This window comes from Chionomys nivalis, chromosome 11 (assembly GCF_950005125.1).
Source record: "Chionomys nivalis chromosome 11, mChiNiv1.1, whole genome shotgun sequence".
In the NCBI taxonomy this organism is placed as follows: Eukaryota; Metazoa; Chordata; class Mammalia; order Rodentia; family Cricetidae; genus Chionomys; species Chionomys nivalis.
This window is the reverse complement of record NC_080096.1, coordinates 36,141,920-36,166,095: the sequence shown is the minus strand read 5'-3', so window position 1 is coordinate 36,166,095 and position 24,176 is coordinate 36,141,920. Positions and strand designations below refer to the sequence as shown.

Sequence of the window (24,176 nt, the reverse complement as noted above, 5' to 3'; positions counted from 1 at the left end):
GACAGAGCCTGAACCTGGCACTGATAATGAAACCTTCCAGAAGAGCAAAGCATATGGCAAGGTAACATGGTTGCAAAGCTTACACGGGAGCACAGCTGTGTAGGAGGCTGCTGTGTCACTTTGGAAACTGATCTACAAATGATGGACACGTGAGAGTGATTTGTGTGCCCACAGTAGACTTACCCAGGACCTTGGGGCAAATGCAGGATTCCACATAGCCTTTCCTCCAGCCCCAATTTTATCATAGCTGGCTCACTCATCACCTTTGAAACACCTTTCATTTGTAGCTGATGTGCCTCCAAATTATTGGCGTTCTGGATATGAAAGTGCCCTTCCTTTGAATTTATCTCATGCTGTCCTGCAGCTCACATGGGAGTGGTCATCCTCTCTGGAAAGGTGGTAATGCTTGCCTACCTTCCCTAGGAGTTGTAGGAATTTAATAAGACTTCATGCCCAGCAGGATTGTGGAACCCAAATGCTGTATAGACAGCTGCTTCTAATTATTTTTCTTAGTTATAGTTGGGAATCAGAGAATTAACAGAGGGAAAATACTATGTAGTGAATTCATGAATTAATTTAAATATACCCCATAATTTAATATTCACTCATTCACTGGATGTTTTTTGAGCATTTACTAAGTTTCCTAACATATGTAATCTCTGAATGAACCTAGTGAACACCTTTAAAGTGCATTGATCTATGACAAAGAAGAGATGAAAAGGAATTGTAAAGCCAGCCTAAACTTTTCGTGATTGAAATGACACCACATATGGGGACTCAGAGGGACACAGACCACCAGGTGAGAGGCATCAGGAAGTCATTGGAAGAGAAGGTTCCTGAGATGTGCAGGAGCTAGGAGGCCCAGAGGAAAAGGTAAGGAGCTGAGTATTCCAGGAAGAGGGAGCTCCATGAACAAGTTAAGACAGAGGAAGGACAACTGTGGGAGGAACTCTATAGTCTCCTCTAGACGGCGAAAGTGAGACAAACACATACCACATAGACACACACACATAGACACAGACACACAGACACACACACACACAGACATACACACAGACAGGCAGGCACACACACACACACACACAAGGGCAATTTGTGTGGCCATGATAGACCCACTCAAGACCTTGGGATGGACACAGAATTCCAAATGTCTACTTTCCTCCAGCCCCACCAATGTCAAAGCTGGCTTGCTTGTCACCTCTGCAGCAGCTTTTCTTTCAAGGGACCTGGGTTACTGATGACACCCTGTAGGATCTTAAATATGTCCCACCCTCCCTGGAAGGCTGCATTTTCCCCTGACCTTCCCCTCAACTTCTACCCACACCATTTCATTGTTTGCCTCTGACCCTGTCTCCACTCACAACCTCATATCCCATAAACAAGCAGTTCTTGGAGTTCTCTTTTGTGTATTCAGATCTGGGGCTCTGGGAGCAGAACACAGGTACCCTGATTCCAGCATGTGACTCTTACATTTCCACTGCCTTGTACTCCATTATTACAGCTCAAATAGAGATGTCCTGGTTCTCAAGAGTCCAGATGAAGAGTAAGGTACACAGAAAAACCAACTTAGTGCACCTTCCATGTAGAACAGGGCCAGGGCCTATTGCAGCTTATCTTAACGGTTGGTAGCAAGACAGAAGAAATATGCATTATAAAACCTTGCAATTAGAGGCCACTTCAAAGGTATTTTGTTGTTGTTATTGTTCTCTTTTTTTTGCCTGGCACCTTCTCCCCGGCACCCTTCAAGTGGCTAGAAGTGGAGCGGAGACTTGATAGTGGACCAGCGTTACCTCTTCTGTGTGTGTATGTGTGTGCACACGTGTGTTCAGGGGTCACAGTCTCCAGGCTTTGCCATCATTTCACAAAAATCTGGAAAAGATTGATTTCTTCCTAAAAGACACTTGACTTGGTTTTCCAGTATGCTCCCAGATTAGGTTCTGGGAGTTTCTTGGGAAGATATCTGAGGAAACTGCATTGGGGAAGTAGAAAGAAGAGACAGGAAGGGAGAGGGACATTTGCAGTTATGTGGATGGGCATGCGGGTGCTGTGTTCAAGACCCAACCACCTGAGAACCTTTGCAAGATGATTTAGAACAAATAAATCAGTGACTAAACTGTGTCGCTTGAGTATAGCTGTGTCCTGTTCACCTTGGAGTCAGGGCTGCACCAGGTGTGTTAGCTAACTCTCAGTTGTGCTGTATACCAGTGTCCTGTTCACCATGGGGTCAGGGCTGCACCAGGTGTGTTAGCTAACTCTCAACTCTGCTATATGCTGGTGTCTTATTCACCATGGGGTCAGGGCTGCACCAGGTGTGTTAGCTAACTCTCAACTCTGCTATATGCTGGTGTCCTGTTCACCATGGGGTTGGGACTGCACCGTTATTAGCTAACTCTCAGCATTGGTAGTCACTCAGAACCTTTCTACTACCAGAAAATGGTCACAGGAAAGTTACAGCAGCTCTGAACAGGAAGCCATAGTAAACATAACTCATGAACACCCAGAGAAGCACTGTCAGCCTCTGCTCCACTTGCCAGATACCCATTCTCTCCCTGTCCTTCATCAGTCAATATCCCAGCTCTGCTTTACCAGACAGATACTAAAAGGAAGCCTGACTCTGAGGAAAAACTGGAGTCAGTATTCACAAATGAGTGGGTGTGATCCCTATTTTATGGGAGCCTGTTATATACGCTTGAACTTTGCACATGCTGACCTTTTACTTTGTACAACTTCTCGAAGATTCCACTCCTCCCTCCAAAGTCCAGTTCCAGTTCTCATTCTTCTATTTTGCCCCATCCTCATCAATTACTTCAGCAGCAGGCTGTGCCACCTCTACAGCAGTGTCACTCTGAGGTTCCAGGCCACCCGTGTCTGTCACACCAGTTATGATCTCTAGCTGGGAGTGGGGAGACCAGCACAGAGCACGTAAGCATGGCAAGTTTGCGGCTGCAGCGTGTGGCACATGTCTCCAGGTTCATTAAGAGACCATGGCTAAAATATAAATATCCACCTCTGGTGTCCACATGCATGTGTTTATACATGCATACATGAACAAGAACACATTACATATGATGTGGAATGTCCTTCTGTATGCTGCAAGTATGTGCTGCTTTTATTGGTTGATTAATATGCTGTTTTGGTCTATGGAGGGGCAGAATATAACTACATGGGAAATCCAAACAGAGATAAAGAGAGAAGGGAGGTAGAGACGCCATGTAGCCTTCAAAGGAGTGATATACCAGGATATTACCGGTAAGCTACAGCCACGTGGCAAGACATAGATTAATAAAAATGGGTTAATCTAATTGTGAGAGGTAGCCAGTAATAAGCCTGAGCCATTGGCCAAACAATTACCATTAATATTAAGCCTCTGAGTGTTTATTTGGGAACTGGTACGTGGGAAAGAAGCATTTACATACATATGCTTGCATACACACAAAAGTTCAAGGTCATCTTTTGCTGCATAGTAAGTTTGCAGCCAGCCTGATCTACCTAAGACCTCTTTCCAAACAGAAGGAAGGTCCGTCAAAATTCAGTTTTACACTATGTTCCTGTTGAAACTCATTTCCTCCCAACTTTTCCTTAGAATCTGCTACCCACAAATGACTTGTGTGAATGGTTTGAGAGAAGTCAAAATGAAGCCAGAATTCTCAGTCAGGGTCCATGAAGAAAGACAGAGCATGCTGTCCTCTGAGACAAAGGCACAGTGGTGTCAGAACGTCTCTGAAAAAAAAAATGTTTGGAGGCAGCAGAAAGAGGAGAGATTCAGAGATGTGTCTGCAGGCCAATAAAATGGAGTTTTATTTGTCTACATTTGGAGTGATAGATCATTGACATGGTGATCAAAGGCGGCATTGCGGAGGACCAGAGGAGAGGGAGAAAGCCATTATCAGCAGCATCTGTGCCGTTCAACCAAGATGCCTGAGACTCAGCTGTTTCTGATAGCTCAAGGAGTCTCTTCCTAGGCAAGAAGACTTCCAAGTCTCCAAGTCTCTGTCTCACCATTCACAGAGCAAAGTTCAGGGCCTGAAAGAATCTATGAACCCAACAAGCTTTTATTGGCTTCCTTTATTTATAAGTCCAAAGTCAGGTTGGACATAACCGTTGATTGCTGCTCCTAGGCATGAGTTATATATAGAGGAGACAGTGCTGTAGGACAGTGATAAGGGTCACAGGGACACAGTCTATGCACTGTGGGGTTGAGCGGGACCTTGACCCAGGTTGAGGCATCCATAAAGTTTCCTGGAAGTTGCTCAAGGTCATAGTCTCTGGTATATTGCCGGGAAGGAGTTTTGGCAGATGAAGGCAAATGAATAAAGACTGTGGAGTGCCCACAATAGAAATAACCAGGCTAGCTAAGGATAAAACAATTATATTTTTATTTATTTTAAGGGGAAAACTTATGAAACAGGAAACGAGAAATCCAAGCACAGTACTGTCCAGCGGGAAAAGGTGCAGAGCAAGCACACACGGAGGTGCACACCTTTTACCCTGGGTCCCAGGGAAGCCAGGCCTTATCTAAGACTCACCTCTAAAGATGGTTCACTAACAAGATTCCCCATCAGCCCACCCTCAGGCTGCCCTTTCCTCTCCCTAGGGCTGTTTGATTCTTGTTGCTTTTGACATATTTTGTCTCTCCATCTAGGTTCTAAGCCTCTAGGCTGTGGAGACTGCAGGAGTGGGTGTGAGGGTAGGAGAATTAGAACTGTGCCAAGCAGAATCCTCGTCTAGGAGCACCGTGCCCTGGCCACCTGTCTCTTACGTCTGCCCTTCACTCTCGTGGGATTGGCAGCCACAACTGGGAAACCAATGGCATGATAAGGCCCTCCCCACTGGACTCATGCTACACAGTACTGGGTGCTGAGGAGGGGAAGGGAGGAGAGAGGAAACAGAAAGGGGAAGAGGATAAGGAAAGTGGGAAAACAGTGTATTTGGATATTTTTAATAGACTCTTATACTCATTTTCTTACTCTGAATATATATCAATGAAGATTCTGGAGTAAACCGAGGAAATGTTTTCGAGGTAGGGCAGTGTAGCAGGAAGAGAGCTAGAGCTGGAGACCCAGGGTGAGTCCTGCTCTGTGACCCTGGGCAGTCCTAGTGACCTCTCTCGTCCTCCATGTCTCCATGCGTCAAGGGTTCTGGATGGATGTTCTTCACAAGCGTTCACTCGCTGCCTCTGTGGTCTCCAGTCAGCACAGCGAGATGGGAGGAGAGCCTGCCGCTGGTCTCTGGGCTTCACCAGGGTTCAGAAGTTTTTAATCACTTCAAATAATTCCTGGTCTACGGAGTCACGCAAAATAGCCCCAAAGAAAGATGTTGACGGCCAGCAGGATGATGGCGTTGAGGTTGCAGACACGTCTCCAGAGCGGCTCCTCCTCAATGCTGGTCAGCTTCTGCTCTAGTGCAGCCTTCTCCGCTGAGCTCAGGGCTTGCTGTGGAGCCCCAGAGAGTCCACAGAACCAGTTCCATAGCCATTTCCCCAAGGACCTATGTAGGGCTGAGTGACAGGCCATAATGAGAGAAGGTCAGGACCAGGAAGGAAGAAAGGATGGAGAAAGGGGAGGTTGGACAAGGGATGAAAGAGTGGGGGATGGTAAGACATGGAAGGAGTGCGGGGAGGACATTTTGTAAGGCTCCAAATTGCTCTAAATTGGGTCTCCTGGATGAGAACTTTGTGATAGCAACCAAATAGTCACTGCTCAGAATCATCTCGTTACAGGAGACAGTGTGTTCTTATTCAGAGCACCAGTGCAGAGTGGGGACAGATAAAGAATCCATTTTACCCAAAAATGGGGAGTCTCTAAACCAGATGGACTCGTTTTCCCAGCTATGGGGCCTGACATTGGACTAGAGGTCAGGAACCTGGCAGCAGGGCCAGTTCTGCCCTCAGCCTTGCAACAGGTTGTGTGTAAAAATCATCCACCCCTCCTTAGTAGCAGGTGCTTTCTCCCCCATCTGACTTAGGGACATGTCCTGCATTATCCTAAGAGTTGTTTATGCATCTAATGAGAATGGGGGTTGATAACACTACAGGGGCTACCAGGGCTGGTACTGGGAGAGGCTGTCTAAGTGATGTAGGCCGGGCCTGTCGAGTGAGGTGCAGAGCTTGGGATCACACAGCTCACAAAAGCTAAGCTTGAAGGGACTGCTTCTCCCCTGTCTCGAGGTTTCTTTGCTTCAGCGAGAAGGCTCCCCTGCAGGAGCAGCTGCCTTCCCTGTCTCTCATTCCTCCACAGGGGTGTTTTGTCATGGGGCTGGGCTTGAGAGTTAAGGACTTTATTTCTACTGGAATTTATGGCTGACTCAGAGGACCATTTTCCTTCCTTAGGTATAGCTATTCAGAGGGAGCAGGCATTCCTTGGCATCAACAGGAAACACTTTGCCCTGGACACAGGGACCAGCCATGGGTCTGTCTGTCTCTGTAACAGGGATCCAGTCACGGGCAGTCTCTCCTTTTCCCCAGACACCCTTTCCTCTCCACCTTAATAGCTGCCTCACTTACACTACTGCTTGAAGAACGGTCTTTTCAGCTCATAAACTTTTTAGGGGCAGACTCAGGCTTTGCAGTGATAGAGCCTTTGAGACCCACCCAAAATCAGGTGCAAGGCTATAAAACATATATAAAAAATAAAGCTACAGTTTGTCAATCAAAATACATTGAACCTCAGTGGGGTGACTGGTAAGGCCAGGGAGAGTGGCTTTGGCCTGGGATGCTTATGAAATGAGTATCTCTGACTGTGGTGTCTGCAAGAGGGCATCTCTCCTCTACAGATTGCTCCATGGACCTCTGACTACCACCGTCTGGGCAAGGAGTATTGAGCTCAAGGTATCATTAGCTACTGGCAAGTGGCCATTTGTCTGGCATGAGGACCCCAAAGGAAGGAGAAAGGCCTCAGAAAGCGGGAGTTCCTTCAAGCCTGAGACCAGTGCATACAGAGCATCGGCAACCGTGCGGGTCCAGCAAGGGCTGCTTTGCTAACAGGGTCTCAGTTTAACCTGCTGCAGTTACAGAAGCGGGCACTGCAGAAGCAGGCACAGCACTCAGGCTCTCTGAAGTCCGATAAAAGTTTGCCCAAATCTATGCAGAGCTGCTTCAGAGAATCTCTCTAACTAAGGCTGGAAGGAAATACAGCACTTAAATTTTATTAAATTTCTACTTCATAAGGATACGATAATTGATTTTTGACTTTAACTTGCAACTGATGTGACTTTTGAAATTTTAAATTTTTCTTTGGGAATATTATAACAGAAAAATCCCTATAATGTTGCCATTCTATAATTGGAGTGTCTTAATATTGTTATTTAATCTCACTACAGGAAGGTTATGACCTCATTATATTTTCCACTGGCACATTATGACTTCCATTTAATTATTGTGGTATCCCAATACAGTTAACAATCTCTGGGAAGCCAACTGCTGCTCCAAGAGTCTGGCAGAGAGGTGGCCATTTTTCTCAGGTCTTCCTATGATAACAACACAGGCTGTGGGCATGCTCTACACTCTTCAACGAGGGACAGTCAGGCTTCTGTGTGACTACAGATAGTATCATAGAGACAAGAGGGGAATAAATATATAAATGGATACAGGGATAAAGCTGCCTGCTTCTTTGTGATGCCCGAGGCTCCCTTCCATGTGGAGGAAACTCAAGAGGCATAATGCTGTTTGGTTTTCCGCATGTTCGATTTTTCAGGCTGTGTCATTGGCTAGATCTTTTGGAGAAAGGGTAGACACCCCTGTCTAATGCTGTGTTAAGTATTAGGAAGAACACCCCTCCATGGATAGACTTTAAATCTAACCACCACATGAGTTACCAAGAAAACCTTTCTCCTCTGTCTTAACGGGTTTAGTAGTCACCTACGGAAGTGAAAGGATGGTTTAGATAGTGTTCTTTCAGAATCCTACATCCTCAGTGACCCCAAAATTCATCCTGGGGGAATCCTCAGAGTTATATTTGTCCCCATTGTTCCTTTGTGACATGTGCCCCAACATGCACCCCACCTACCTCTTGATTGATCAGATGCCTGGGTGCTGTTTGCTTCTTCCCCATCTCCTGCTGGGCCCTCTGCATCTGGCCTCTCTGCCAGTCCTGGGGTGTTTTCCCACTCTGTCTCATTCCCACTCACAGAAGCTTCCTTCTCCAGCTCAGGTAAGGGACAGTTCCTTGTCCACCAGGTCAGGCGAGCAAGCTAGAGAAAGAGGAGATGACATTTGGAGTCAGAAGGCCAACCTGCTGTAGAGAAGGAAGTCTCATTCATGGGAAGCCTTCAGAACCATACAAAACAGGGTGAGGAGCAAAGTAAGGTTGTGAGGAGGGCACCTTGGTTTCCTCTTTCTTCAAGTAGGGCGTCTTTCTTGAATAATCACTCTGTCAGCCCTAGGCTGGGTGCTGGAATTGAGATCTGAATCGGGAATTCCCCAGCAACTTGAAACTCAACCCGAAAGAATTGAAATAGATAGGAAGCCTGAACACCAAGGAAAGACTTCAAAGGTCCAGGGGAGGGGTTGATAGCTGGCAAAATCAAAACCTGAAAGGCAGCGAGGGCTACTGCAGACCTTAGAAAATCCTGTAAGCTAGGATGTTCAAAGCTCCCTTGCAGTGAATTGAAGTGGTCCAGCCCAGAAACTGTTGAAAAGTGAAACAAGAAATAATTGAAAGAAATATTAAGTGCTTGAGAAAACAGGAGGGCGAGGTCCATGCATTTATTTATGCATTTATTCCTTTCGCAGTGCAGACCTAGGCCTTACACATATTAACAATCAGCCACCCATCTATCTCTCCATCCCAGGAAACAGCAGCCTCGTGAGACATTAGGAGAGTAAAATGTATAGGACATGGTGACTTATGGAACCATCAAGTGAAGAAGAGGAGAGACTGCCATGGCTCCTGGTTCCTGGTTCAGCTGATGACATGTGTAATAGGACCCCTCCAAGGGAGAGAAGATACAAGGCAAGAGTGGGTTTGGGTTTTTGTAAAAGAGGAGGAGAGTAAAGGTGTGCAGAGACCTCAGAAGCAGGAGGCCATGTCTGGACACAAGAAGAGCTAGCCTTACTTGCTCATCTGTGTCTTTTGTCTGCGGGAGTCATAAGGCCATTTTACTAGCTCACAGGCACCACACAGATGAGAATAAACACAGTGGCTGCCATTCAATGTTTAGGGTCTAGTTTCTACTAGGCTCTGTCAGAGGTCACATTGTGTCCTATCGGAATTTCTATGCTGAAGTTTTTGCTCTCATATTTCATATTATAGCTACATATAGAGATAGGGTTATGAGAAAATAATTAAGGCAAGGTGGGATGAGAGGGGCAGGCACTATGGAGATCGTGTCCCAGACAGAGGACAGAGTCGGGGAGAAGATGGCTATCACTACAAAGATCGGGTCCCAGACAGACACAGAGAACAGACTCAGGAAGAAGATGGCTATCACTAAGCTTTAGAAGAACCCTCAGATAAAAACAACCTGCTGGTCCTTGATCCCAGGCTTCCAGGCTCCAGAAAGGTATGTGACATAGTATTAATGTTTATGTCATCGAGTCAGGGCTAAGTGATTACTATGGCTTTAGTAAGCAAAACAGGCTGAGGGGAAAGCCTTCAACAAACTTGGCATCAGTAATCAGAGGCTAGGGGGCAGTTGGCTCTCTGGTTCCTTTCTCATTATATCCTTCTTTCTTACTATAAAAAAAATGTTATTTCTTGTAGGCCATCTCAGAGCAACATTGCCAATGTACCCACTCCTAGAGCCCTGGGCTTACCCTCTCTCCTTAAGCTAAGTCCTTCTATGCTTTCTACGTAGCTACTAGCTTGTGTTGGCATCTGCTTTCCGGGCACAGTTGTTGGTAGGGATCATTTATCTTTGTAAACCCAGCTCCACGCCTGACACCTAGTAGGTAGACACTGAGTAACTTTGAACTGAATGGGTTACTCCTCACCTGAAAATTCATACCCCAGTGAGCCTGTCCTCCAAGCGATACCTGCTTGGTAGTAGCTGAGACCATAATTCATAAGATAAAACCCAGTGGGGGCGCAGGGAGGGGGAGGTTTCTGGGCATTCGGGACAGAGGAATTGTTCCCAGAAGCGTTAGCCTGAACACACCACTTGCCTTTTCATCAGGGATGGGCTCTGTGTAGAAGCTGATTATGACAATGATGATGGCAGTAAGTCCACAGAGGAGGAGGGCAAAGTACAGGTAGTGGAAGTCCTTCAGAACAGCCGGCCTCCTGTCTGCCTCCCCACAGGCTGGGGCAGGGTATGAGAACTCCAGAGCCATGCGCATGATTCCCACAGCTAGGCCAAACATGAGGCCCCAGAAGGCACCCTAAGGAGAGAGTGGAGACACAACAGGAAGAAACTGGGGTGAGGTAGGTCCAACCTAGGAAGTTGAGGGACACTCTTCCCTAATATCTCCTCCTACTGGCTTATTTCAGGGGAAATTTCAGCCGCGAAGTTCCCCATTGACACTCTCTGTCTTGACTTAAAAGGCAGGCAGAGTGCTGTGCTGAGAGGGACATGAGTTTCTGAGCTGCACTAGAATTGAGATCCCGGCTCCATGAGAATGTCTTGAGCCCATCAGTGTGAAAATGCTGGCTCGGAGCTTTCTTATGTGCAGTGAACAGGGAGATTGGTTAGTACTGAGTCACAGTGCTCAGTATTCAAACTTCCCATCCTGGCACATCTCCCTCCCTCCCATACCTATCAGGATTCAAGGTAGGACAACTGTGTAGACATCTCCCCACGAGCTCACAGTGCATCAATATTGTTGTCCTCGCTTTGCTTATGTGCAGAAGGATACAGGCCTACAGGTGGAGCAGAGACCAAAGAGCCTCAGGCTGCCCTGCGCTTTCACACGTCTCTGTCTCTCATGTCCAGCATTCTCTTCCTCTACCGCTGACCCTTCAGGAACTGTCTCACATGCCACTTCTTCCAGGAAGTCTGCCCCTCTCCTGGAAGTCTCTCCCCTGGCTCTTTACTTTCCCAGAGTGTGTGTGATGTGTGTGGGAGGGGCAGCGTTCTTGCACTCACAGGCTCAGTGATCCTCTTGCTGAAGATGGCCAGCAGGAAGAGGGCCGTGATGGGTGGGGCTAGGTAGCTGGTGATAGACTGGATGTAGTCAAAGAGCTGCCCACTGTTGGAGCTCTGGATGATGGGGATCCAGAGGATGCTGATGACTACCAGGAAGACTATGAACAACCTGTGGGAAGAGCACAGGGCGCTGTGAGCACCACGCACAGGAGCATGGGCAGGATGAGGTGTGCATGGGAATCAGGAAGGGAGGGAAAGTGAATGGTCCCTGGGCCAGAGAAGGTCTGTGGATTAGAATCTCAAGTACTAAATGGTAGAAATTACACAGTTAAAAATCCCAGGAAATGGGACTTCAGAATTCAAGAAACCTTAGTACTCATCCATTGGATGGGTTCAAGGTTGTTCTGTATACCCACTGATGAGTGATAACCCATGCTCCCCCACCCCCAGGTATGCACTGCAAAGTCCCTGCTGAGCTTGCCTTTCTTCCTTTTTGCACTCAGCCACCTAGAGTGATTTACTTCTCCAGGAGGCTTCCAGTCTTACATTGGCCCTGGGTCTCTGCTTGTTCTCTTTAACCCCTCTCAACCGATTGCCACTCAGACCTAACACTTTTGGTGCCTGATTTTATGAATACAAACAAAACAAAAATGACAGCAACAACAAACAACAACAATAAAACCACACTGCACTTTTCTTGGATGGGCTGAATGCAATAATGCATATGACCAGGAGATGGAGCCCAAATCCCACGGATGGAGAACTATAGCCCTGTTGGTGAGCAGAAAGGAGGACTACTTCTAAGATTCTTTCCTCTCCTCTCTTTTAACTCCCACCTGCCCTTTCTCGGATCCTGTTAGACAGGTCCCACCTGTCCTCTTTGATGCTCATTCCCTCTACTGTCCTACTCTTAAATGCTGGGTTACTGTCTGGGTGTGTGCAGATGAGCAGGCCATAGGGCAGAAGCAAAACGCCAGGAATAGACAGTGAGTGCGAAGAGTGGGCTGTCTAGTCCCACATCTTTAACCACAAAAGAGGCTGGGATGTGCTATTCAGCTTCGAAGCCAGAACCTGGGAGACTTGAGTTGTGAAGCAGAGATTTCAACCCTTTACCCTCATGTGAAGTCTCAGTCTGTGGAGACTAAGAAAATTTACCACTAAGTTATGCTTTTAAAAATATAAACTACTACATTCAAGGTGAAGTTCAACCTTCCTTTCTTGATGTTCAAAGCTTGTGAGTCAACTGTTTGGAGACAACCGCTTTATGGACGTCTCCCTCAAGATTACCCTTCACTGTCTCTTGAAGTTCCCTCTTTGTTGTAAGCTGGGGATGCCCCGAGAGCTCAATTGTGTATCATGGATCTGTGTGTCCCCAATTCAACAGTGTGGCAAAGGATGCATGTTCTAGGTATATCTGGCGGGTTCGTAGTATTCATATTGTCCTAGAGTAACAGCCAGAGATTGCCCAAAAGACTTCATGGGGTGAGGTGCTCCCCGAATTCCATGTGATCAGTTAGGGCTTACATGCATTATTATCTCACAGTGAACTTGTTAGTTAAACAGACAAGCGTAGATTTCTTCCCATCTTCTGTTATTCTGAAGGGGGAGAGAGGTGACATAGTTTTGGAGAGGGATTTAATGCAGAGTCACACGGAACCCACTGTCTGACTGTGAGCTTGGGGTCTAAACCTAGCTGATCTTCCCAAGAAGCAGGGATGGGAGAGGGGAGAGAGAGTTCTCCAGCGAGAGGGCGCTTTGGAAGCATAGTCAGCACACCTGCCTACCACCATCAGCTCTTGCTCAGTTGCCTGCCTGCGGAAGCGCTGCCACACATCTATGGCAAACAGGGTGCTGCTGCTGTTGAAGATGGAGGTGAGTGAGCTCATCAGGGCAGCCATGATCACCGCGATCATCAGGCCACGCAGACCTGGGGAGAGACAAGGCCGAGTGGAAAACTGTCAATTTAAGGGCTCTGCCAGGATGTTGGAGGTTGCAGCAGAACCACATAAAGACAAGAATTTTGGGGTGGAGATGGGATGAGGTGGGTGCTAGTGATGGTCCCATCTAGGACAGATATAGAATCCGGACACCCACAGTGCTTGAGTCCAGGTTCTGGTCAGCCTCTGTCTCGGCTTTTTGGCTTTGGGTGGCCCATCAGGACTCTCCAAGCCTTGGTTGCCCTCTGTATATTACAAGATGTGCATGAATCAAGACGATAAGAGGCTTCCTGCAGTCTTGATATATGTTTTGGTACTATGGCCATGGATGGTGGTAGATCCCTGGGACTGGGGCTAAAAGGGTGCTGGTAACATATTTTAATTTTTATGATGCATTGTCTATTCTTTTAAAAACAGCATTTTATACCTCATTGTGGTCATTACCCGAAGTCTCAGCCTTAGAGACAGAAACCTGGGCTGTTTCCTGGCTTTGTGGGTAACTAGATAAATGATCTTGGGACGAGGAGTTTTCTCTACTTGTACCCAATTTTTTCACCTGGACACTGGACATATTAGAGTGTACACTGATATTTGAAATTTCTACCACTGATGGCCAAACTTCTGGAAATGACCTTTCATCACTGGGGTGATGACTCCCAGAAATTCTGAATCATTTGTTTCCCTCTGGCTAATAATACCTTTCTGATCTCCCCACCTGATATCATCATTATCCTCAGCCCTTCTCTTAACTCTCCCTGTCCCGTTTCTTAACTGCTTGGCCCTAGCTGGGCCTTCACTCTCTCTACAATTTCTCTGACTGGCTGTAACCACTAAAGACAAGCAATAACCACTCATCTCTTGCCTTCCAGTTCCTCGACTCATTTATGTTTCCTTGACTTTCCCCTCCCATTCTCTCTCCATACTGAATTCTTCAAGCACAGTGGTCTGTTGAAAGCACAAACTTCATCATTCACGCTTGAACCAAAGCTCCCTCCTGTCTGCAGTGACCTCCTTTGCTCTCAGAGAAAAGGCTGTCCTGTGTGGTGTTTGGCCATGACATTCCCTTGGAAAACGGTCTTCACTCATCCTTTCTGCTGATGGTGCATTGCACGGTCTTCCCACCCTGGTCATTTGCACACACACTATCTTCCTAGAATGGTGTTCCCCATGCTCTTGGTTTTTGACAAGTTGTATCTTGTGACTCAGCAGTCTTTTTTTTTCTTTGGAATATTTTTTTCTAACAGGCTCCAAGATTGGTCAATGCTTCCTTGGAGCTCTTCTGCTCACCATATCCTATACTCTCTAGGAACCCAGGTATAGTCCCTGGAGACCAAAAAGAACTGGGATCAGAGAACTATCTTTTAGAAATGTGTCTCCAATACCTGGAACACATACCTTAGGAAAGCTTGAGGAAGCGTGTGTGTGTGTGTGTGTGTTCTGGCATGGGGCCAGAGGTGGGTCTTTCTCTTCTCTCTTTTCATCTATTTGTAGTGCAGTCCTTCCTGGGTCATGATCCTTAAAGGAAGAACTGGGTGGTGGAAAGGGGTGGGAGCTAAGACTCACCCACAGGCATGAGCGCCATGACCAGCTTTGGGTAAGCAATGTTGGAGCATCCCACTCTGGCGCCACACACTCTTTGACAGATGTCAGGGTCTACGCAGGCAACTTCATCTGCAAAGGAAAAGAGCTGTATGATGCTGTGCCTCCTTAGGTTGGCCTCCTATTTGCTTTATGATACTATGGGAATATGTTCTGGAGACTCCAACTTAGTCTATAGGGTGAAATGACAAGGGGTCTGACCACCTACAGGTATGTTGTGCATGAACCACACTTCAGAGATTGTTAGAGTTCTTTGATAAAAACAAATATCCTTGGGAAGATCCAATAATGTCTTGTTTCTTCTCCATATAAAGGGGAAAAACTTAAAATGGCCTCCAAATGCAGATTTTTTCTACTCCAGTACAAAGTCTAAAATGCTTCCTGTGTTCCCTTAATTGAGAAATCCTCTGGTTCACTTGTCCCAGGAAAGCCTTCCCTGAAAATGCCCTGCAAACCCCACAATGCATAGAGAGCTGCACTAGTTCTTACCTGGGTACAGAGCCCGGCTGATCATGCCAGGCATGACAATGAAGAACATTGGGAAGATCTTTAGGTAGCCACCTAGCACTGAGCCTCCCTTGGCATGGGAAAGACTCTTGGCAGAGAGAGACCTCTGTACAATCACCTGAAACAACGTGAGATATACATAAATAGCAGTGGGGATACATCACTGGTCAGAGAAGGACTTAGTTCAGTGCAGGAGAGCCCAGCACTAGTCACCATTTGCCTCCACTCAGTCCCAGGATGATGTCCAACCCCTTTGTACCCAACGGCCTGCTTGTTTGTTTACTTGTTTTCCTGCTGGGCCAGGCCAGGCTGGGGAATATTACCTGATCTGTGCACCAACACCAGGTGGCCAGGACTGTGAGCCCAAAAATGAGACCTGGCCAAGGAATGTCCCCATTCACAGGGTCACGGAGCATGTGAAAGGCATCGGACCGTGGGAGGTGACAGGTGGTGTTGGGAACTGTGGCATTGGGAATGGCCTGCTTATATAGTTGCTGCAGGCCTGGGTACCAGCCCACCTCCTTAAAGCCTGTGGGAAGAGACATGGTATGAGAAATGGACCCGGAGTCCCCCACCAATAGCCTTAGGTGAGCCTCTGGGTTTGGACTGACTTGAGAACTGGGAATGGATGAGAATGCTGGGTCTTGGGATCAAGGTTCTTGATTTGGAATAGAGAGAATGCTGACTTTAGGGAGGTCTGGCCTAGAAAAGAGGTTTGGCCTTATGCTATAGAAAGTTCTAGGGAGTCAAGGATAGGGTGCGTTTAGACCTCTTTCTTACCCAGAAACATGAGGACTAGAGCGCCCCCTACCATGATCACAGTCTGTAGAGCATCTGTATAGATCACAGCAGTGAGTCCTCCTGGGTACCCAAGGAGAGCATACATCAGTCAGTATCAATGGGAAATTTCTCTCTGGGTACCTGCCCTGTGTTTGGCTACATTGGGGGAGACCAGAGAAGACACAGAGCCCTCTTAGGAGGAAACCCTGGTGACAGATCCTTCTCCATCTCTTCTCTCTCTATCCCACCCAGGGACTATGCTGGCTGGTTACAGACCAGTGTATTCTGATGTAATTCTTTCCATCCATGGCAAGGCCTGGTCACCACACCATCAACAGCTGCTGTTCTTGCCATTAATATCCCCAAGCTCTCTGCTTTCCCTCCCAAAGTCCACCTAGATGTCTCACATCATTCAAAGACGACTTAGCCATAAGTAGTTCTGTCCTGGGCTGTTGTCCCAGGGTACCCAGTTCTATGAACTGAAGGAAACAGAGTAGAATGGGTTCTTGGTTTTGCCATGGTGACTATGGCCCAGACAGCAGTCCATTGATTTCCTACCTTGTCCCACACAGCCAGATCTCAGCAGGACTACACGTCTCTCTCATTACATGCCTTTGCCAAGTATATTTGTCATCTCTGCTTCTCCACTCCCTTTTCTCTTTTGCTGTCTTTCCATCTCCCTCTGTGTGTTCTCTCATAGCATATGTCTGTCTTCATTAGTTTTTCTTCATATCTCCATATCTTGCTGTCTCTCTCTGGATTATCAGTCTTCTGCCTGTCTCTTTCTACCTTTTATCATTCTATCTTTCAATATCTTTGCTAGTGAACACTTCCCTCTTCATCTCACGGTCTCCACATATCAACATGGCCTCTCCCCCTTCCTACCTGCGATGGTATAGACAGCTGTCACCAGTAGCAGGATCACCGTGGAAAGATAGAGGTTCCAGCCTAAGGACATCTGGATGAAGATGGCTCCAGAGAAGATATCAGTCTGCAGAAAGCAAGGACCCAGAATTCCATGCTACCCAATACTTTCAGGATGGTTGTTGTGGGTGTGTCACCCACCTTATCTGATGTCCTCAGCCTTCATCAAACAATGCAGACAAGGCTGGAGAGCCATGCTGGTGGGTTTGGTCTTGGAACTAAAGTGCCACATTATGGAATGTGGGCTTGACCTTGCAGACATGGAGGCATGATAGAATTGAGAGTAAAACAATGCTGAATAATGTTTTGAATAAAAAGATAAATAATCAGCTATCCTTGAAAGATTTGTCTGTGTATTATGAATGTCAGGATACAAAATGAAAGTGGGAGATGGAGGAAGTAAGGCTAGAAGCTGGAGGTAGAGAAGAGGACATTTGGGAAGAGAGAATAGGAACTGTGCAGGTTATTGACTGCTCCACAAATTAGCACAGGCCCACAGGGCTGCCGGGGGAGGCAGCCATGGGTTCTGGATGATCCCTATGCCTGGGTTATTATGGAACTTGGGGGTAAGGAAAGCCTCAGCTAACAATGTCTGTCCTCAAATTAATTTCATTACTATATCCGGCACCTGGTTGATTCTGTTCCCTTCAGTCTATTCCTCAATCCATTCCATGATTGTTCACAAACTGATGACAGAGTCTAAAATATGGTAGTGGGAGGACCTAACCATCTCAGGGCATGGGAGTCAAGATCCAGTTCTGATTCCAGACCTAGTCCTTTGTGTAGACTTGGATAATTCACTTGACATGTCTAGGTTTGTCTTCTAAGTTTAGTTCAATAAAGCAACAGTAAAGATTTTTCATACTCTAACATTCTAGGTGATTAATAAAGAATTGTCCAATGAAGTATCAGTTAATGGAAATGTGATAGAGTGGACTCTAGTTTGATAGTTCATTGTGTGAAAGATCAATATTCACTTAAAACATTTCCTATTCAAGTGTGATTTCCCCACTTCTGGATGGCAACATTCTCTGAAGTCAGGTTGATCTATCTTTCCTTTCTTTTATCCTTCATTCCATCCACAACCCTTTCATTGTATCCCCTTCCCCCTCCCCCCTCTCCCCTTCCTTCTCCCCATCCCTCCCCACCATCAGTGAGCTCAGCATGATGTCCATGGTAAGAAGCCACCTGCAGTCATACCCACCGAAATCTTGGTAAAGATGTAGAGGATGAGAGACAGGACTGACATGTACACCTGGATCCTCTGCCCTCCAAACCGTTTCTTCAGGTACTGGGGCATGGTGACCACACCCGCTGCAATATACACAGGAACAAAGATCCAGCCCAGGGCCACGAGCAGCCATGTTGCCTGGAGAACATAGGGTAGCTATTTTAGCTGTAGAAAGCTTGTCAGCTTCCTGCCCATAGGTAGCATGTTGGATGGGAGAAGCCCTGACGGGGGAGATGAGAGACCTGGGTCCTCCTACCAGCTTTTCTGCATAACCCCAGAGGAGTTCTCTTTCCTCTTTAAGGCCTTAATTTCATCATCTATATAATGGGTACTCTGTTTACCACACAACCTCCCAAGTACCTCTAAGATATCTTTCTTCTCTAAGGCCAGGAACAGGAGATGGTTCTGACCCTCAACACTCTGGAGCCATCAGGTCAGTTTCCTTACATTCCACTCGAAGCCGCCCACAGCAAGGCCTCCAGCAGCCCCTGTCCCGGCCAGGCCGATGAATAAGCCACTGCCCACATTGCTTGACATCAGAGATGCTCCAATCTGCAAGGCACAAGTGAGGTTAAGGGGCAAGGGGCAGAGTCAGTTTGGAGCAATCTGGGCTTAGGATCACTTACTATGAGGAGGCAGCTAAAGGCTGTGATTTTTGAGGCACTGGATAAAGAGAACCTTTCCGAGGGTTTTCTTTCTCCTCACAACACCAGTCATTTCTCACTATCCCTGTGAACTTCTGGGTTCCAGAATCAAACATCCTCAGGTAGTTATCATGTTAAACAGACATACGTTTGCCATCCTTAGATTTTTCTGCTCCAGTTAGCCAAATCTTTCAGACTCCCAAAGGCTGTCAGGGTTTTCTCTTCTTCTTAGAGAGCAGAGTGTAAGCCGTGGTGGTCAGGGACAGTGAGCATCACCAAAATGGAGGTCAAAAATGACTGGCATTATTATGAGTGTGAGAGTAACTGAGTGAGGGAGTGAGAAGGGTGTGCAAGAATCTTTAAGTGTAAGGCTATGTGAATGAATGCATGAAAGTGAGTGGGAGCGTACATGTATGCACATGTGTGAGTATATGTGAATGCTGGCCTGTATGAATGTATGTGTATGACTGTGGGGGGGTGTGACTGGGAGAAGGAGAGAACATGTGAACACATGAATGAGCATGTGAGAATTTGTGTGTGTGTGTTTGATGTGACTAGGTTTCTAGGTAGACCTCATCTCCCTTCATCCTACTTTGGGAAGAGAAGTTAATTTTCAGGGATCAATAGAAATATAGGGTATGGCCCAATGGGAGAAATGCTTGGGGTCAATTTCTGGAGCTGGCTGGGAGCTCGCCCCTGATTCTCAAGTCAGTGTTGTTCAGTATTAAGTGCAGGTGTCAGTCGTTCCAGAAAGTGATTCCTACTTCTTATCCACCTATGGCCTGAGACCCAGCAACTTCATCAACCTATGGGAAATGCAGTGCCTCCCTCTACCCCAGGTGTGAGTATATTATTCCTAAGTCTGTGTGCCCACTCAACTCTGAGCATCCCTAAAGCAGGAAACTCCTTATATATCTCAATAGATCCAGAGCCCTACATAAGGTCCATATCTGGGGACACAGCAGGGGGATGGAACTCTCCCTGGGTGTGAAATACCAGGTTGGATACCTGGTTGAGCACTGCAAGTGTTGAGGATATTTGTTTTATAATTATGTTTTTGTTTGTTTCCCATGAAACTCTGAGTGAAACTTCAGAGAGAGCAGGGAGCAACTGCTCTAGCCTTTGATTGACAGCTAACAAATCCTTCCCTGCAGCCCGGATGCCTTGGTCAGGCAGTTGTCATACTAGCTGCTCCCACTGGGTGAATGCCTAGACTGTCGTCATGGCATCCCAGCTGCTTCAAATGACTCAGTGATCCATTGAGGAGACCACACTCCAGCTTCAGAGAAACACTGCAATTGTGATGCCACAGAAGTTACAGATGGCTGCTTTGAGAGGCTGTGCTCCTGTCCGACACTTCAGAAAACCTGCACCAGGTGGGGAAGATTGCTCTTTGGGCTATATTATCTTCAGTGGATAGCAGAAGACTCTACTCATCCTATAGCTACTCACATAACACAGAAGGGGAAGCAACTTCCCAAGAGCACAGAGAAAGTCTGTGATTGGTGCAGTGTGAGGCTTGTGATTGGTCCTTATTTAGGGAGTGTGATTAGTGGAATTAGAAGCTAGAGACATATTGGCATACCAGGCTGTGATTGTATTCCCCCAAACTTCCTGCTGTTTCTCGGTGTTGAAACATTTTGCCTAAATAGTTGCTTTTCTTATGAGGGATCATTATCGCAAATAGAACATGTTGGTTTTGGTGTTGCATGAAGAGCAGATATTAGATCATAGGGCATAAAAACTGTAGTAGTAAGTAAGCAGCTAAGAGTTCCAGAGACCCACTGAGCACTAATAACCCAGTTATTCAAAGCTCTGATACACAACACTAGGCTGAAAATTAATAATAATAATAATAATATGATGATGATGATGATAATAATGATAAAAGCCATAAACTGCAAGAAGCTTATTATGAAGATCGGGATGGTAGCTGAAAGTAAAGGACTGTAAATTTGGGTCACTGAAAAGTTTGTGGGAGACAGTGAGGGTTAAAGATTTGAGGGCTTCATCATCTAAAGCTAAACTCATTTAGGCCCTGGGTGTTAGAGCTCCAAGCTCAGAGTAACAACTCCTGCCCTCAGCACCCAGAACAATAACTCTCTGGTCCTAAAAGCCAGGGCCATGAGACTCCAGTTCTAGTACGGAGCTGTAAGTATCTGTTTGGAATCCCAGCTTATAACTTCTAGAACTGAGTGCTATCAATACTATGCTTTTTCCCCTCCCTGCCCCCCGGCCACCTCTGGTTTCTGTCTCCATAGAGCAAAAGACTCCCAGACAGTCATCTGTGACATGCACAGGAGGCACCCAGGGAAGATGGTTCAGGCTGCTGGGTAGGTTGTGGGCAAGAAAGGAATCCAAAGTTGGGCAAAAAAGGAGGAGGGTGTTGATGAAGTTCTGGCAAGAAAGGCTTAGAGAAGGTTATAAATGGCCAAAGCTGGGAATATATGCTGGGAGAGGAGGGAGGAAGGTCAACTCACTGGCCACCAAGTCATGGATCTTCCAGCCAGGAAATAGCCACCAATGGTCCCTCGGCTTGCACGAATAGAAGACTAGAAAGAATATGCAAAGATGTCAGTACTTCCCAAGCCTCCTACAGTCCCCACCTTCCACTCCTTTATTAATTGCCCCCTTGGTACAGGCACCTTGGTGACAGAGACGACAGGACCTGAGGCAGAGCAGGGTTGTCTGTATACTTATGGCATCACCGTTTTATAAACTATGGGTCTGTGGGAGAGTCACGCCCTCTTCATTAGTTTCGCTCTCCTTCTAGTTCTCAGGACTCATAGAAAAACAAAGGAGGCAAAGGCTGTCCAAGGTCTTCAAGAATAGCAGAATGTCGTGAAAACTCTCTGGAAGGTAATTAGTGCCTCCTTATTTTCCATCTGTTGGTGACCTCTTCCAAGGGGTGGGTTGGAATCTGTCTCAGGTTTTTAGTGACTGACTCTTCCCTGAGCTAGCCTCTTCCTTCTCCTCAGACAGATACCCACATCGGACCGGGTACTGTTCTAGTCATTCTGAACACTGGCCGGAATGAAGAACTCTATTTGGGACATGTGTTGATAAGGCCTGGAGTCAGAACACACCATTGAACCCATTGAGGATTCTGGAAGAATCCAGTAGGTGACCAATCCACGGCCTGTTTTGGGGTGTGCTCTGAAGGGTGAGGAGACACAAGGAGTGTGAGCTCTTTCTCTGGGGACATAAGCCCAATCTTCTTGGTCAAGATGCTAACAGGACTGCAGTGATAGCTGAGCTTTCTCCACATTTGTGCTATTGATGTGGAGAAGAGGGCATAAGATAGGCTCAGGGTGGCTAGGGGTGTCTCTGCAGGGCACGATGAAAGTCTGTGGTGTTGGCTGATAGTGGGGAAGGGTGTGCTGAAGTTTGTGTTTGAAAGATTCCAAAGCCTTGTGTGTTAAATACTTAGTCCCCAATGCACTGTCAGACATGGGATTTTAGGAAGTGTTTGGATTATGAAGCGTCTGACCTAGTCAATATATTAGCCCCTCTGATAGATTAAAAATTGAATGGGATATTGTGAAGCAGTAGAAACTATGAAAAATGAGCCCTGGTTGGAGCAAATGGGCCATGGAGGAGCTGTCTTGCCGCTATTTTCCTCTCTGTCTGTTTCCCAGCATCCATGAGATGACCACTCTCCTCTGTTGCAGGCTCCTTTTGCCTTCTCACTCACCCATTGTAATGGAGTCAGCTGACCATGGTCTGAGCTCTGAAGCCTGAGGCCTAAATACATCTTTATTTCTTTAAGTTAATTAACAAAGCGTCACAAGAGAAAGCTGACACAGGAGTGGAAGTTACTTCTGAGTGGGAAGCAACAAGTCTGACCAGATCTGAGAAAAGAGAAATCTTTGAAGTAGAAGAAGGAAAAGCAAAAGGTGTTTAGTCACTGGAGAGTGATGCACGCATGTACAGGGCCTGACGTGTGTTAAACTTTGGCTAGAACATTCTTGTGTCACCTCCGATCATCTTGGTGGCAACAGTAGCAGTGGAAATTCATTTCACAGGTGATCAATTGAGCCACAGGAGCAGAAAAGGATTTGTCCAACACACATGGGAATTAGGGTTCTCATGCTGGCCGCCTTGCAGGGACTGTTGAGCTCCTGTTTGCCCACTTCTTCCTCAAGCCAAGCCTGGAAAGTGAGGGCTAACACCCCCTCCCCTCACAGAAGAGAGGCCTGAGGTCATAGGTGTTCCTGACCAGCTGAGACTTGAGTGATAATCTACCTCGCAGCAATCTGAAGGGACTGGCCTCTCAGCAGAATCCTGTCTTGATAAGAGCAGCTGTCTATGACCTGCTACCTGCATGCTGGGCACTGTGCCAGGTGCTTGTCCTGTTATTGAGTGATTGTGTCTTTCAATAATATTAGCAGCAAACACATGGGGAAACAGAGGTTTCTATGTCCCCAGGGTCACATGGCTCTAACCGCTAGAGTAAGATCTGGGCTCTCAAAGCCTTGCACCTGCCCGCAGCTGTGTGGTTTCTTTGAACTATAGGAATATTGGAATCTGGAAGGCATTGTTGCCTGACAGCATGTGAGTTTGAGCTCATTGTTCAAGACAGTAGTAGGAGAGGAAGGCTGGGTGTTGAGCCTACTCTGAGTTGGGAGTCCTAAGGGAAAGGAGAGGAGAGCCAGACTCACAGTGACTAAATGGGTTGAAGTCAGAGCTCCTGGCTTGACCTGCCTCTGGTTCACTGTGTATTGCTCAGGCAGGCCACAGGTCTCTCTGGCCTCAGTCATCCTTCTACAGAAGGACAGGATGGGAATGGGTGATTCCTGAAGCACCATAGTATCAGCTTCCTACTGTTGTGTATTCCTCATTTTTTCTTCTCTCCCTACCCCTCTCCCAGCTCAGGATGAGAGGCTTCTCTGCCTGTCTGTCAGGCTTCAGCATTATGTAGTTCTCACTCACCCAGATTCCCACAGCAAGGACGAAGACAAAGTAGATGACCACCACCACGATGTCATAGGCATGCAGGCCGACTCCAGAGCCCAGGGCTGAGTGTGGTGCTGTCTCAGCACTGGCTGCATCCACTGAATCTCCAGGCTCCATTGCTGCTAGCTCTTTGCTCATCTGTTACTGTCCTTTCCGGCAGATTGGACTTTGATGTCCTCCTGGCTTCGTTCCTTCCATTTAATGATTAAACAAACCCAAGTCTCATTAGCATCTGAGAAAGTGAGGATTCCTGCTGGCAGGTGAAGTCCTGCCCACTCTTCTCCTAACTGCAATGCCTTCCCTTGTGTTACTTCTTCCCGCCTCCCTCCCTCTCTTTGGCGGCTGCCATTGTATAAATCTGCATGCAACATGAATCTGCATGCCTGTATGTGGATGCACGCGGCGTGCACATGCACACACACACACACACACACTTTAGAAATCAAGGTACTTAAGCAGCTGTTCTGTGTAAGAACTGAGGAAAGTGAACGTGGAGCTGCGGCTGAAGTTCAGTCATCAGCTTAATACAACTTTCCTTTATCCAATAAGAGCAAGAAGAGGGAAGACAGAAAGAGTCTG

At 46.8% G+C, this 24,176-nt stretch overlaps 1 protein-coding gene across 1 annotated transcript; it reads right to left on the bottom strand.

Moving 5' to 3' along the window:
* Nucleotides 1-5,288: 5,288 nt before the first annotated feature.
* Nucleotides 5,289-23,735, bottom strand: Slc5a9 (solute carrier family 5 member 9). Its single transcript, XM_057784640.1, has 14 exons — nt 23,574-23,735; nt 21,122-21,193; nt 18,445-18,549; nt 17,971-18,135; nt 16,728-16,833; nt 15,843-15,923; nt 15,386-15,591; nt 15,045-15,180; nt 14,520-14,627; nt 12,796-12,946; nt 11,020-11,188; nt 10,100-10,315; nt 8,004-8,187; nt 5,289-5,497 (listed from the first exon to the last, which is right to left on the bottom strand). The coding sequence occupies exons 1-14, from the start codon at nt 23,733-23,735 to the stop codon at nt 5,289-5,291; spliced, it is 2,070 nt and encodes a 689-aa protein (XP_057640623.1).
* Nucleotides 23,736-24,176: the final 441 nt, after the last annotated feature.

Excerpts from the sequence above, each read along its gene's own strand:
- Slc5a9 (XM_057784640.1), bottom strand. The coding sequence starts at position 23,735 with ATGAGCAAAGAGCTAGCAGCAATGGAGCCTGGAGATTCAGTGGATGCA. Across the intron at positions 18,136-18,444 it reads TGGGCGGCTTCGAGTGGAAT|GCAACATGGCTGCTCGTGGC; the intron begins GTAAGGAAACTG and ends TATGTTCTCCAG. Across the intron at positions 15,181-15,385 it reads GGTGTTGGTGCACAGATCAG|GTGATTGTACAGAGGTCTCT; the intron begins GTAATATTCCCC and ends ACGTTGTTTCAG.